This window comes from Zootoca vivipara, chromosome Z1 (genome assembly GCF_965207765.1).
Source record: "Zootoca vivipara chromosome Z1, rZooViv2.hap1.1, whole genome shotgun sequence".
NCBI lineage: Eukaryota > Metazoa > Chordata > Lepidosauria > Squamata > Lacertidae > Zootoca > Zootoca vivipara.
In genome coordinates, this window is record NC_142583.1 from 66,517,064 (window position 1) to 66,528,873 (window position 11,810).

The 11,810-nt window shown below is 45.9% G+C and overlaps 1 protein-coding gene across 1 annotated transcript in view; it reads left to right on the plus strand.

The window, feature by feature from the left end:
• Window positions 1–8,497, plus strand: part of NPFFR2 (neuropeptide FF receptor 2) — a 45,876-nt gene extending 37,379 nt beyond the window's left edge. Inside the window, exon 4 of the mRNA XM_035103082.3 lies at window positions 1,964–8,497. Within this exon, the coding sequence (XP_034958973.2) occupies window positions 1,964–2,810 (847 nt within the window). The 3' untranslated portion in view covers window positions 2,811–8,497. The remainder of the gene's footprint in view (window positions 1–1,963) is intronic.
• The last annotated feature ends 3,313 nt before the right edge of the window (window positions 8,498–11,810 follow it).

Here is an 11,810-nt window from a genome sequence, read left to right on the forward strand (position 1 = left end):
ATTGGTTCCGGAATTCTGTACTTAACCTGAAGCGAACTTTCCCATTGAAAGTAATGGAAAGTGGATTAATGCATTCCAGACAGGTCTTAAACTGAAAATTCTCAAACCGAGGCGTACTTAAACTGAGGTATGACTGTACCAGCATGGAAAAACATGTCTCCAAGAGCAAGGCTGCAAGGAGGAGTGAGAGAGAAATTTGATAAATAAATTAAATAAACCAGCCATGGTAGCTTGTCCAATCAAAACAGAAAGTTCTGGGCTATATGGGCCAATGGTCTGTGTCTGTGTCTCATAGTTGATGAAGTGCTAAACCCAGGCTAGCCAATGTGATGTCCTTCAGAGGTCGTGAGACTTCAACTCCCACATAGTTTCTGGCAATTGGCCATGTTGGCTGAGAAGGGTGGGTGCTGTAGTCCAACAACCTCTGAAGAGCACCATATTGGCTACCAATGCACAGAACCATAGTTTAGCGTAATGTTAAGAAGAAGTGTGGTTTCTTCACACCCCTCTCTTCCTCTGGTTTTTATATTTGTTGAGAGCAGAGCCCACTCCAATTTCCCTCACACCAACCTGACTGAATAATTTTCAGTACTGGCCACAATAACTGTAAGGGTGTTATTGCGGCTACTCTTGAGTAAGGATGCCCAAGTCCGTACTTGTCTTTAAAGGTTTTATTGTGCATAGTATTTACAGTGCAGAGATAGCAGAAAACATGAGCTCCTAGTCACTCGCAGAATCCGGGAGTGGACATTTCCTGTTGTGTGACCAGCATAAGAGCTTGGGCACCCTGAAATGCCTCCTCCCGACCTTACGTTTAGTGGCACACCTCAATTCGGGTGCCAGAAGGGGCTGCCTGTTCCCCTCCACCTCTTGGTCAAGGTTCTCCAACATCACTGAGCCTTGCCTCTTCCATACCGCTAACTTCCTCATTCCCCCCACCTGACCCACTGCTGCTGCTCTCACTGGGTGAAGAGCTGGTCAACAGGATGGGGGGAGGTTCCCTGTAGGAAGGCCGCCTGAAAATAACCTTTATTATTAATATTTCCCAAGTTCCGTTAACTTCATAGCATCTTTTATTCTTCTTTTTTCAAAATAAAAATCTGCCATTTTAGTGATCATTGTTTTATGATCATAGGCAAATGGCCCTGGAAATGCTAATAGGCAGAATACAAATGACCCAAAATAAATAAATAGGAAAAACTCATACAATCAAGCACCCACTCAAGGGTGGATTCCTAGGACTGGATTCAACTAATTGGTCCTGCTAGTGGAAGCCCCACTTCCTGCTTTCCCTTCTCTCCTTCCCCGGTACCCCATTCCCTTCAATTGGCGGTGGTCAGCAGAACTCACAGAACAGTGCATGGGGGAAGGAGGAGAGGAGCAATAATGCACCATCAGAACTTTTGTGACAGGGTGGCATTGAATTCCTTCACTAATGTTTGGGATTCCACACAAACACACACGGCCTGAACCTCACTTTCAACCAATAGATCTTCCTTTGGAAAATAGCTAGAATGCTTCAGTGAATTCTTCTTTCTGCAGCCCTACAAAGTACCCAGTGGATGAGATAATACTGTTCTTACTGGCTGCGTACAATACAGAGTCTTCAACATCCTGGAACACTCTGGTAGGTGGAGAGGACCTGTACCGATCACTGTCCTGCTCCTTCTTTTTGCTGCCAGAATAAGGGGAAGACTCTAATTCACTGCTAAAGCATCTGTTTCGCATACAGAAGGTCCTTGATTCAATTCCTGGCATCTCCAGGTAAGGCTGAGAATGTCCCTTATCTGTCCGAAATCCCAGAGAGACACTGTCACTCAGTGTAGACAGTACCGAACTAGGTGCATCAATATATGGCAACTTCCTATTTTCCACCAAGGAGACACATTCAGAATATGAGACATGCAGAATGGAAACCTTGTCTGTTTATGAACTTAGAGGTGCTTTTATCTCTTCCTCACAGGTTCCGCTCCATTGTTTACCCTTTCAAGCAGAAGCTCACCATCTGGACAGCAGTTGTCATCATAGTTGTCATCTGGGTCCTGGCCATTGCCATCATGTGCCCGTCCGCCGTGATGTTGAAGGTGGAAGAATCCCGGCATTTCCGAGTGATGCTCGGTTATGGCAACAGAACCAGCCCCATATACTGGTGCCGAGAGGACTGGCCGAACCAGGACATGAGGAAGATCTATACAACCGTGCTCTTTGCCAACATCTACCTGGCCCCTCTGTCCCTCATTGTCATCATGTATGCCCGGATTGGGATCACACTCTTCAACACCTCGTTGCCTGCCTCTGGGAAGAAGGGCCAGGAGCGCCACTCTGTCTGCAGGAAGAAGCTGAAGGTAATCAAGATGCTCATCATCGTGGCGTTGCTTTTCATCCTCTCCTGGCTGCCCTTGTGGACCTTGGCGATGCTCTCCGACTACGCTGACTTAAACGAGGAACAGCTGCAAGTCATCAACATCTACGTCTACCCATTCGCTCACTGGCTGGCCTTCTTCAACAGTAGCGTCAACCCCATCATCTATGGCTTTTTCAACGAGAACTTCCGGCGAGGCTTCCAGGCAGTTTTCCGGCTTCAGCTCTGCTCTGGGGACGGGATGCCCAGGGAAACCTACTCCCAGCGGGGACAGAGCAATGCCATTTTGCCAGCAGCTGTTCCGCAAGAGCCAGAGCACAGCCTTACATCGGCAATGATGGGGAAATCAACTCAGAAAGGGAACTGGATGGACAAGACACAGGTTTTGATGATGGAGAACCTCGAGCAGGTTTCCAACAACAATGGTGTTAAGCAGGACCTGCTATAAACTACCTCAGCCATTTGGTTTTGCCAAAAGAGCCATGATATTCAAGCCCTATCTGGCAAAAACAACTGCAGCTGTTTTAGGACTTTCTTGATTTTACAGTGTATATATGTTTTTGTAATTACATCTGATGGTTTGGGGGTCAGGGGAGAAAGTGGTTTCCTATGCCAGTACAAACCAGGAATGTTTATCTCATAAGCTAGAAGTGATATTTGGACCATCTCACTGGAGTCGTCTCAAAGTCCTGACTCCAAGGGACCTCTGGATCCTAGCAGGATACAGCCTGTTGCAAAACTTAAGACATACTGTCAGTTAGAAGGCCAACACCCTTCAGACTGGGAAATATTTCCAGTTGAAAAGACAATCCTGGGTAACTCAAAACAAGAGAAAACTCCTAGACAAGCCCTAACGCTCCATGGCCTTAACATAAACATTTACCCCTTTTATTAATTATTTTAGAATATATTTTAGGTCACTTCTTTAGAAGGTATCACCACTCTGAGAATTCCCTTGCTGAAGTGTCCCTCAGCTCAGGGGTGTCCCTTAGTCCCCAGCCCTCTGAATGTTGTCAAGACGACAAATCCCAGCATTTCTGACCATTTTTCTGGCTGGGACTGATGGGAGTTGAACAACATCTGGAGGGTAACAGGTTCCCCAGTCTTGCCTTAACTGGATTTTAGCATAGGCACTGGGATCATGCTCCTGACAAAGATGGAAGCAAGAACACTTTTTACTGAATAACATTAAAGCTCGCTCTCTCTCTCTCTCTCTCTCTCTCTCTCTCTCTCTCTCTCTCTCTCTCTCTCACACACACACACACACACACACACTTGCACATGGATGCTTGTATTCATATTTGAGTTGCTATCCTGAACGTTCAGGTTGGCGTAGTGTGGGTAGTGTTGGCGTAGTTCAGTGGCGTAGTGTGGGTTGCCAGTGCCCAGGGCCATGTGGGAGGCTGGGTGGCTGGAAAGGAAACTGTGTACACATGCACATTCAACTGCCCAGTGGCGTCTGCATCACCCAGGAGATTGCACCTGTAGAGATAAGAAAAGAGGAGTCATTCTGTTGTCTGGAATAGTCACTTCCTGGCTTGCATGGAGAAGCTGTTTTCAGTGGAGCTCACCGATAGAAGCACACAACTGTATTGAGGCAGTACCGGGTGTTGAAATTTTGCACCGGGGGGGCTCCCCCCCCCCACGCTGTGCCACCGGTTAGCATCTGTTATTAGGAGCAAATGGGTCATTAAAATTAAGCAATCTGCCATTTGTTTAACTGTGGCTACCAGCTTACCTCTGTGTAGCTATCACAGTAACTCATTGCAGTACAGTGGTACCTCGGTTTATGAACACAATTGGTTCTGGAAGTCTGTTCATAAACTGAAGCATTCATAAACTGAAGCGAACTATCCCATTGAAAGTAATGGAAAGTGGATTAATCTGTTCCAGACAGTCCGCGGAGTACTTAAATTGAAGCGTTCATAAACTGAAGCGAACTTTCCCATTGAAAGAAATGGAAAGTGGATTAATCTGTTCCAGATGGGTCCACGGAGTACTCAACCTGAAGCGTACTTAACCCAAAGCATGGGTGTAATTGGTTCCGGAAGTCTGTTCATAAACTGAAGCGAACTTTCCCATTGAAAGTAATGGAAAGTGAATTAATCCGTTCCCGATGGGTTCGCGGCGTTCGTAAACTGAAAATTCGTAAACCGAGGTGTTCATAAACCGAGGTTCCACTGTACATCAAATATGCCGGTTTCAGAACAAAGGGGGGAAAATAAAAAAAAAACCACCTTGACATTTGAGAAGATCCATCACAGTTCTAGGTATTTATGCTCCCTCTCTTCCATATGAGTGATCTAAACCTCCAGAAAGGAAGATTGATTGATCAATGTATTACCCCAAACATCTCTGTTCTAAGCTCATGATGGTCTGATTGAGAAGGCACTAACAGTGCAATCTTGCATGTGTCTACTCACAAATAAGGGACCCAGGTGCCGCTGTGGTTAAACCACTGAGCCTAGGGCTTGCTGATCAGAAGGTCGGCAGTTCGAATCCCTGTGACGGGGTGAGCTCCCGTTGCTTGGTCCCAGCTCCTGCCAACCTAGCAGTTCGAAAGCATGTCAAAATGCAAGTAGATAAATAGGAACCGCTACAGCGGGAAGGTAAACGGCGTTTCCATGTGCTGCTCTGGTTTGCCAGAAGTGGCTTTGTCATGCTGGCCACATGACCTGGAAGCTATACGCCGGCTCCCTAGGCCAATAATGCGAGATGAGTGCACAACCCCAGAGTCGGTCACGACTGGACCTAATGGTCAGGGGTCCCTTTACCTTTACCTTACTCACAAATAACCCCCACTAAGTTCTCTGGTCAGTGGCCATATAGTAGGGATATGGAATGTGGTGCCCTCCAGATGTTGCTAGACTCCAACTCCTATCAGTCCCAGCCAGCATGGGCAATGGTCAGGGATGCTGGGAGTTTGGGTCCAACAACTTTCAGAGGGCCAAAGCTTCAGTATCCCTGGGTATAGGTGTGCAGCCTCAGACCATGTTAAGAACAGCATGTACAAGAAAAAGGCAGGTCCCTTGGGTGTGTGGTGTCTCAATTGCTTAAGGCAGCCTTCCTTACCCTGGTGACAGCTGTTTTATTCTTCAACTCCCCGAGTCAGCAAAGTTTATGGTCAAGAATGATGGAAGGGTACCAGACTGGGGAAAGCTGGCTTAAGACAAGTGCCAGTACATTTTACTACTTCTCTAAATTGGGTACCACAAGCTTCTATGCTTCGGAATTGCAGTTCTCACCTCCGTGGTGCCCCATATCTTGAGCATCCTTTATAGGTATTTGAAGCAGCATTTCAATAAATACTGAAAGCATCCTGTGCCTCTGATGTTTACCTTGCTTGCATGCAATTAATATCTACCTATCCCGTTTTGTAAAGGTGATGTATTCCAAACTACAGGTGGTGCACGTCCTCCCTGTTCCTTTCTGATATTTGGGAAATGTTTTCCCTAAGCTGTGGCTGGAAAAACAAAACAGTTTTAAATGTTTATAAAATCACAAAATTTGAAAATAATAATGAATATGCTGCTTTCAATTGAGTGTATTTGAAGGATTTTAATCTGCAGGTATTTATTTGCCACGGTTGTATTATGGTTTCTCAGAGTCCCCCTGGCGATGCATCTGTGGAAGCCTCAAACTAGCTAAAGTCAGTTGTGACTAAAGCTACTTTCTTTGCGAACTTACATGGGAGTATGCCCCATTTAACATAACGGGTGATATATAAGTAATTGATGTATGGAGGTATCACTCAACTCAACAAAGTGAAAGGGTTTTTGATCCAGTGAGAGGCATTTGCTCATTGAAGAGGAAGAGGGCTTTTTGGGGGGGCAATTCCCCCCTTTCCCAACAGCCTTTGTTCTGGGCCATTGGGATCCCTGTTCTGGCATCTGTCTTGGGAGACAAAGGAGGCGTGTGTTTTTGGGGGTGAGGTCAAGCTGTTGGAAGTTTGCAGTGCCTGCTGTGGCTGTAGAGACTGATGCTGGAGAGACATGTTTTGTTGCAGCTGGGGCAGATGAAGGTGTCCAGTTGTGCTGCTGCAGATGCACCAAGGCGTTTCTTCTCTGTTCGTTCCTCCTATTCCTCCTCTGGTCACTGCTATGGATACACAACTCACCTGCCTGTCTCCAGGTGCTGCAACCATCTGCAAGGGTTTCCTACATGGCAGCATTGATGTTGCCAGCCTTCATGTCACATGTGCAGAAATCTTTATAAGACAGAGTTGGTCTGCCAACTGATTTAGTGCTGGACAGTGACTTGACCATTGAGAAATCCTACAAAACAAATTTCCTGGAGCTGCTGGGGGCTCTCAGAAGCAGGAGAAATTGGCCAACAAAAAACCCCTTTTCCATGAAGAAAGCCCTCCCACTGGATGAAAAGCCCTTGCTTTGCTGCAAGGGCATCAATAGGTTATTGCCTAGTGTAACATATTTCTGAGTTAACATGCATAACAAGGACCACCAGTATGGCTCCCTCTGGAAATTCCCATCATCCCTGGCCTTTGACCACCCTGGTTGAGTGTTGCCAATCTCTGGTGTATGTCAGAAAAGAAACTCCATTCGAAAATTAGCAAAGGGGAGAGACGAAATCAGGGAAATTCTGGTTTGGCTTTTTATTGCTTTCCTTCATTCTACAAATTATCTCCCTGGTAAGTTGGCATTTTGCAGGCAGCCTTCTTAGGTGCCCACATTTCCTTCCAGCACCAACACTTGATGCCAGGTCTGTGATATTTTGTTCGGAGCTGCCTTCAGCATGCAGCTCTCCAGGGTCTCCCCCCCTGTCCTGTTTCCACAGATACTTCAACATGAAAGTCTTCTACATCCAAAGCATATACTCTGCCACAGGGGTGCAGACCCTTTGATGTTCCACATGCCGGAGGGCTTCTTATGCGAGGCAGCTCCTCTCTCACACACGCACGCTCAGCCACTGGGCACATTAACACTTCTTGGCCCCATCTACCTTGTCACCATGGGGCACTTGTGTTCGTAGAATGTGGGCATGCTCTAACCCCGATCCTGTTGAAGTTATTCGTTACTAAGTCCCATGGATCTCAACAGAACAACTTAGTTATGACATCAGGGGAAAACAGTGGAAGAGGGGTGATGCCTTCATGCCCTGTTTGTGGACATCCTGGCCACTAATGAAGCATGGACCAAACAGGATTCTTACGTTCATATCCCTGCCAAAGAATTTTCAGTGCTGCGGCAAAACTACAGTCCTCACAGTGCTTTGTGGAAATCAGAACTTTTTCCAAACTGGTTTCAATCTGATTTAAAAAGGGGAGGGGGCAGAGACATCCTCTCTAATTGGCCTTATTTTCAGTCTTGCGTTACAATCCTTTGCCATTAACCACCAACTGCTCTTGAAAAGTATGCTTTGAATATTGGCTCCAGACCACCCTGTCTATCTCTGGAGGTCTTAAATTGAACATGCCTCCATTGCCAGTAGCCCTAGAGATAAAGGTAAAGGGACCCCTGACCATTGGGTCCAGTCGCGGACGACTCTGGGGTTGCAGCACTCATCTCACTTTACTGGCCGAGAGAGCCGGCATACAGCTTCCGGGTCATGTGGCCAGCATGACTTAAGCCGCTTCTGGCGAACCAGAGCAGTGCACAGAAACACTGTTTACCTTCCCGCTGGAGCGGTAGCTATTTATCTACTTGCACTTTGACGTGCTTTTGAACTGCTAGGTGGGCAGGAGCTGGGACCGAGCAATGGGAGCTCACCCTGTCACGGGGATTCGAACCGCCGATCTTCTGATCGGCAAGCCCTAGGCTCAGTGGTTTAGACCACAGCGCCACCTGCGTCCCGAGCCCTAGAAATAGACTTGCCTAATAAAAGCTGGTGTCGTTTTTGGCCAGTCACCAGCCATATAGGCAATTTGCGATTTGGGTGGCTCCTTCTCGGGTAACTTTGCATTCTCCTTCCTTCAGGCTTGGCTTTCTTTGAACCAGCATACAGTAAATATTTTCAAGACTTCCCTTTTCTTTGTATTGATTCTCCCCTCTCGAGCATCCCTTTGTTACTTTTGTGCTGTGCTGTCTCGCTTCCAAGTAAATCCGTTCCTCCGTTTAAGGACTTTATTTTTTTAAAAAAAGAATTGAGGATCTGAGAAATAAAAAGAAAAGAAGAGAACTTTTGTGCCACTTTTGTTTGAATGTTCAAAGACATTACCTTCCATCTACACAAACACAAGCATTAGCTTTCACAACATGATTTACAGCGTCTGGTCATAGTTTCCATTTAAAATGTGGTACACAGTGCTGGCAATGCCATTTCTAAAGGGGTATTCATACAGCTTTAAAGATTACGGAAAAGCAGTGCCACAATAATCGATGGATCAGAGCATCTTCCTGACATGGACAGTTTAAAGTAAGTGAAAAGATAGACCTTTATTGAAATACAAATGTGCAGAGGGACAGCCTCAAAAATAAGGAGACTGGAAAGAACCATATAGGCTCAAATGAAAATTGAATCATCCCAATCAGGCATCCCCAAACTTCGGCCCTCCAGATGTTTTGGACTACAATTTCCATCATCCTTGACCACTGGTCCTGTTAGCTAGGGATCATGGGAGTTGTAGGCCAAAACATCTGGAGGGCCGCAGTTTGGGGATGCCTGATCCAAATGATACAGTTTTATAAAATTACTGTTTTCTCCAGCATTCCTGATTTGTTTTCCTTTTGAAATTAAGTTTCCAGATTCATTTCCACATGGTACCTTCTTTTAGGTAGAATAATATTTGTTACTCGTACAGGAGGGAGTACCTTGGTTTTCGAACGTCATCGGTTCCAGAAGACCGTTTGACTTCCGAAACATTCAAAAACCGAGGTGCAAAGGGCAGTCTGCAAATTTAATTGAGGAAATTGACACACACTCAGCAGAAGCAGATTGACTTCCGAGGTGTGTTCGGAAACGGAAGCATTTACTTCCGGGTTTTCAGTGTTTGAAAACCGAAATGTTCAACTTCTGAGACATTTGAAAACCGAGGTACCACTGTAATTGTGCCCCAATAATAAACACATGTGCACAAGTATTTTGGTTTATGGGTTCAAATAGGCCACAACTTCATTGGTTACAGATGTGAGCAGTTTGGCTTAGGCATTGGGTGAAGCCAGGCTATATCCCAACTCCTGCCCGTCTGCAGAGAGTCCAACTAAGGCAGGCATCCCCAAACTGCGGCCCTCCAGATGTTTTGGCCTACAACTCCCATGATCCCTAGCTAAGAGGACCAGTGGTCAGGGATGATGGGAATTGTAGTCCAAAACATCTGGAGGGCCAAAGTTTGGGGATGCCTGAACTAAGGGGAAAACCAGCATTAGGGGAGCCCTATGACTTACATTCCCTTTCTCTGCCTCCCAAATTTTAGGGACCTTGCTGGAGACGGAGAGCAACATGTGAGCAGGGAGGGCAATGCAGGCAACAAAGAAATCGGCTCAGCGGAGTCCCTGGCCATTTGATTTGATTTGTAACCCTAGCTGCCAAGTACCCGGCAGAGAAATCTGGGATTGGCAGCTGGCGCCGGAAGTCGCGTCTACGCATGTCCGGAAGTGCGTAGACGCAATTTCCGGTGTCGGCGCTGGCCATTTTCGGTGCCAATAGATGGGCAAAGCGACACTGGAAGTTGCATCTACACACTTCCGGACATGCGTAGACGCGACTTCCGGCGCCGGCCATTTTCTGTGCCCATAGATGGGCAAAGCGGCACCAGAAAAATGGCCGCCGACAGGAACAAAAATAAGGGAAATTAACGGGAGAGGAGCTGGAACGGGAGACCTCCAGGAAACGGTAAAGAAAAACGGGGGTTTCCTGGGAAATACGGGGTACTTGGCAGCTATGTTTGTAACCCACTCCCTGTTGCCAACCCTCGGCATCTGACCAAGCTCTGGCCACAGCAGTTCCGTCCAGAAGGCAGGGGAGACGCCGGGCGGATTTTTGCACCCTGGCGCCACATATGCTTACGACAGCCCTGGTCATATGCTTCAATTCTGGGTGGTATTTAAAGTGATTTTATTAAAATTACAATTTAAGATGATATATGGGTTTTTACCCAGGGGTGCAACTTGCACATCGGTCAGAGTTTGCCTTTCCTTGACTGGTGTAATTAACAAAAACCAAGAAATTATTGTGCGTTGCGTGGGCCTTCCAACCAGCCTGAGAAAAAAGAAAAAAAAACCCTTCCAGAACCAATGCCACATTTCAGGCAAATGAAAGATCCTCCTGGTACCACACAGGCTACATGCACTGGAGGGAGAAACCCACCAAACAGGAGGATTTGGTGGCAGAGCTGCCAAAAGATGATAAACTTGATGTACAGATGGTATTTAACACCAGTAAAATTAGCAAAGATGTATCGTACATCTGATAACAAATGTTGGAAATGTAAAGAGAAGGAAGGAACCTTTTTCCACATGTGGTGGACTTGCCCCTAAGTAAAAGACTTCTGGGAAAGGATTTATAATGAAATGCAAAAAGGGTTGAAAGACACTTTTATTAAAAAACCAGAAGCCTTTTTACTAGGAATAATAGGGGAAGAAATCCCCAAAAGGGATATTACATTCTTTCTGTATGCCACAACAGAAGCAATATTATTTATTGCCAAGAACTGGAAGATAGAAGAAATACCAACAATAGATGAATGGCAAATGAAAATGATGGACTTTATGGAACTCACCGAACTGACTGGGAGACTCCGCAACCAAGAAGAAGAGATTGTGGAAGAAGATTGGAAGAAATTTAAAATAATATTTGAAAAAAATTGTAATTTTTGACATTTTATAATCCTTAAGGAAGTTGATATAGGCTATCGGAATAGAATTAGGAGATAGGTGGTGTGTGTTATTCTATGTATATAATTATGATTAAGTTTTTAATATAGTTAATATCTTGATTTAGATATATTTCGAATTTTAGAAACTGCTAAAGATGATTAGAAGTGGAATTCAGTTGGGGGGACTTGGGGAAGTCACCCAATGAGGTTAAGGAAAAGTAGGAAATTGTACCGGTAAGAATTATTGTGTGTGTTTGTTGTTGTTGTTGTTTTGTATGTTTGTTTGTGTTCTTATAAAATGAATAAAAATTAATTTTTTTAAAAAATGATAAACTTGACGAGAGAGTAGGGAAACAGATCTTTGGGATATTGAATGAAGGTTTTGGTGCAGGTCTCCCTTTGCAAGAACGCACTGAGCTGATCCTACTTGCTCAGGCAAGGGAAACAGGTGAGCAGGGCCGGCTCTACATAGCCCCCCGATGGTGCAGTGCACCATGGCGGGGGGCTGGTAAGCTGGGCGCCGGCCTGGCAAAGCCGCACGGAAACCAATTGCACCCTGCGAGGGCGGGGCGGGCGGAGATCGCTCCTCAGCACCAGGGCGCGCGATCTGCTCAAGACGGCCCTGCAGGTGAGATCCCAAGCTTCCCAGAAGAAGACTTAGAGGACAGTCTGATCTGG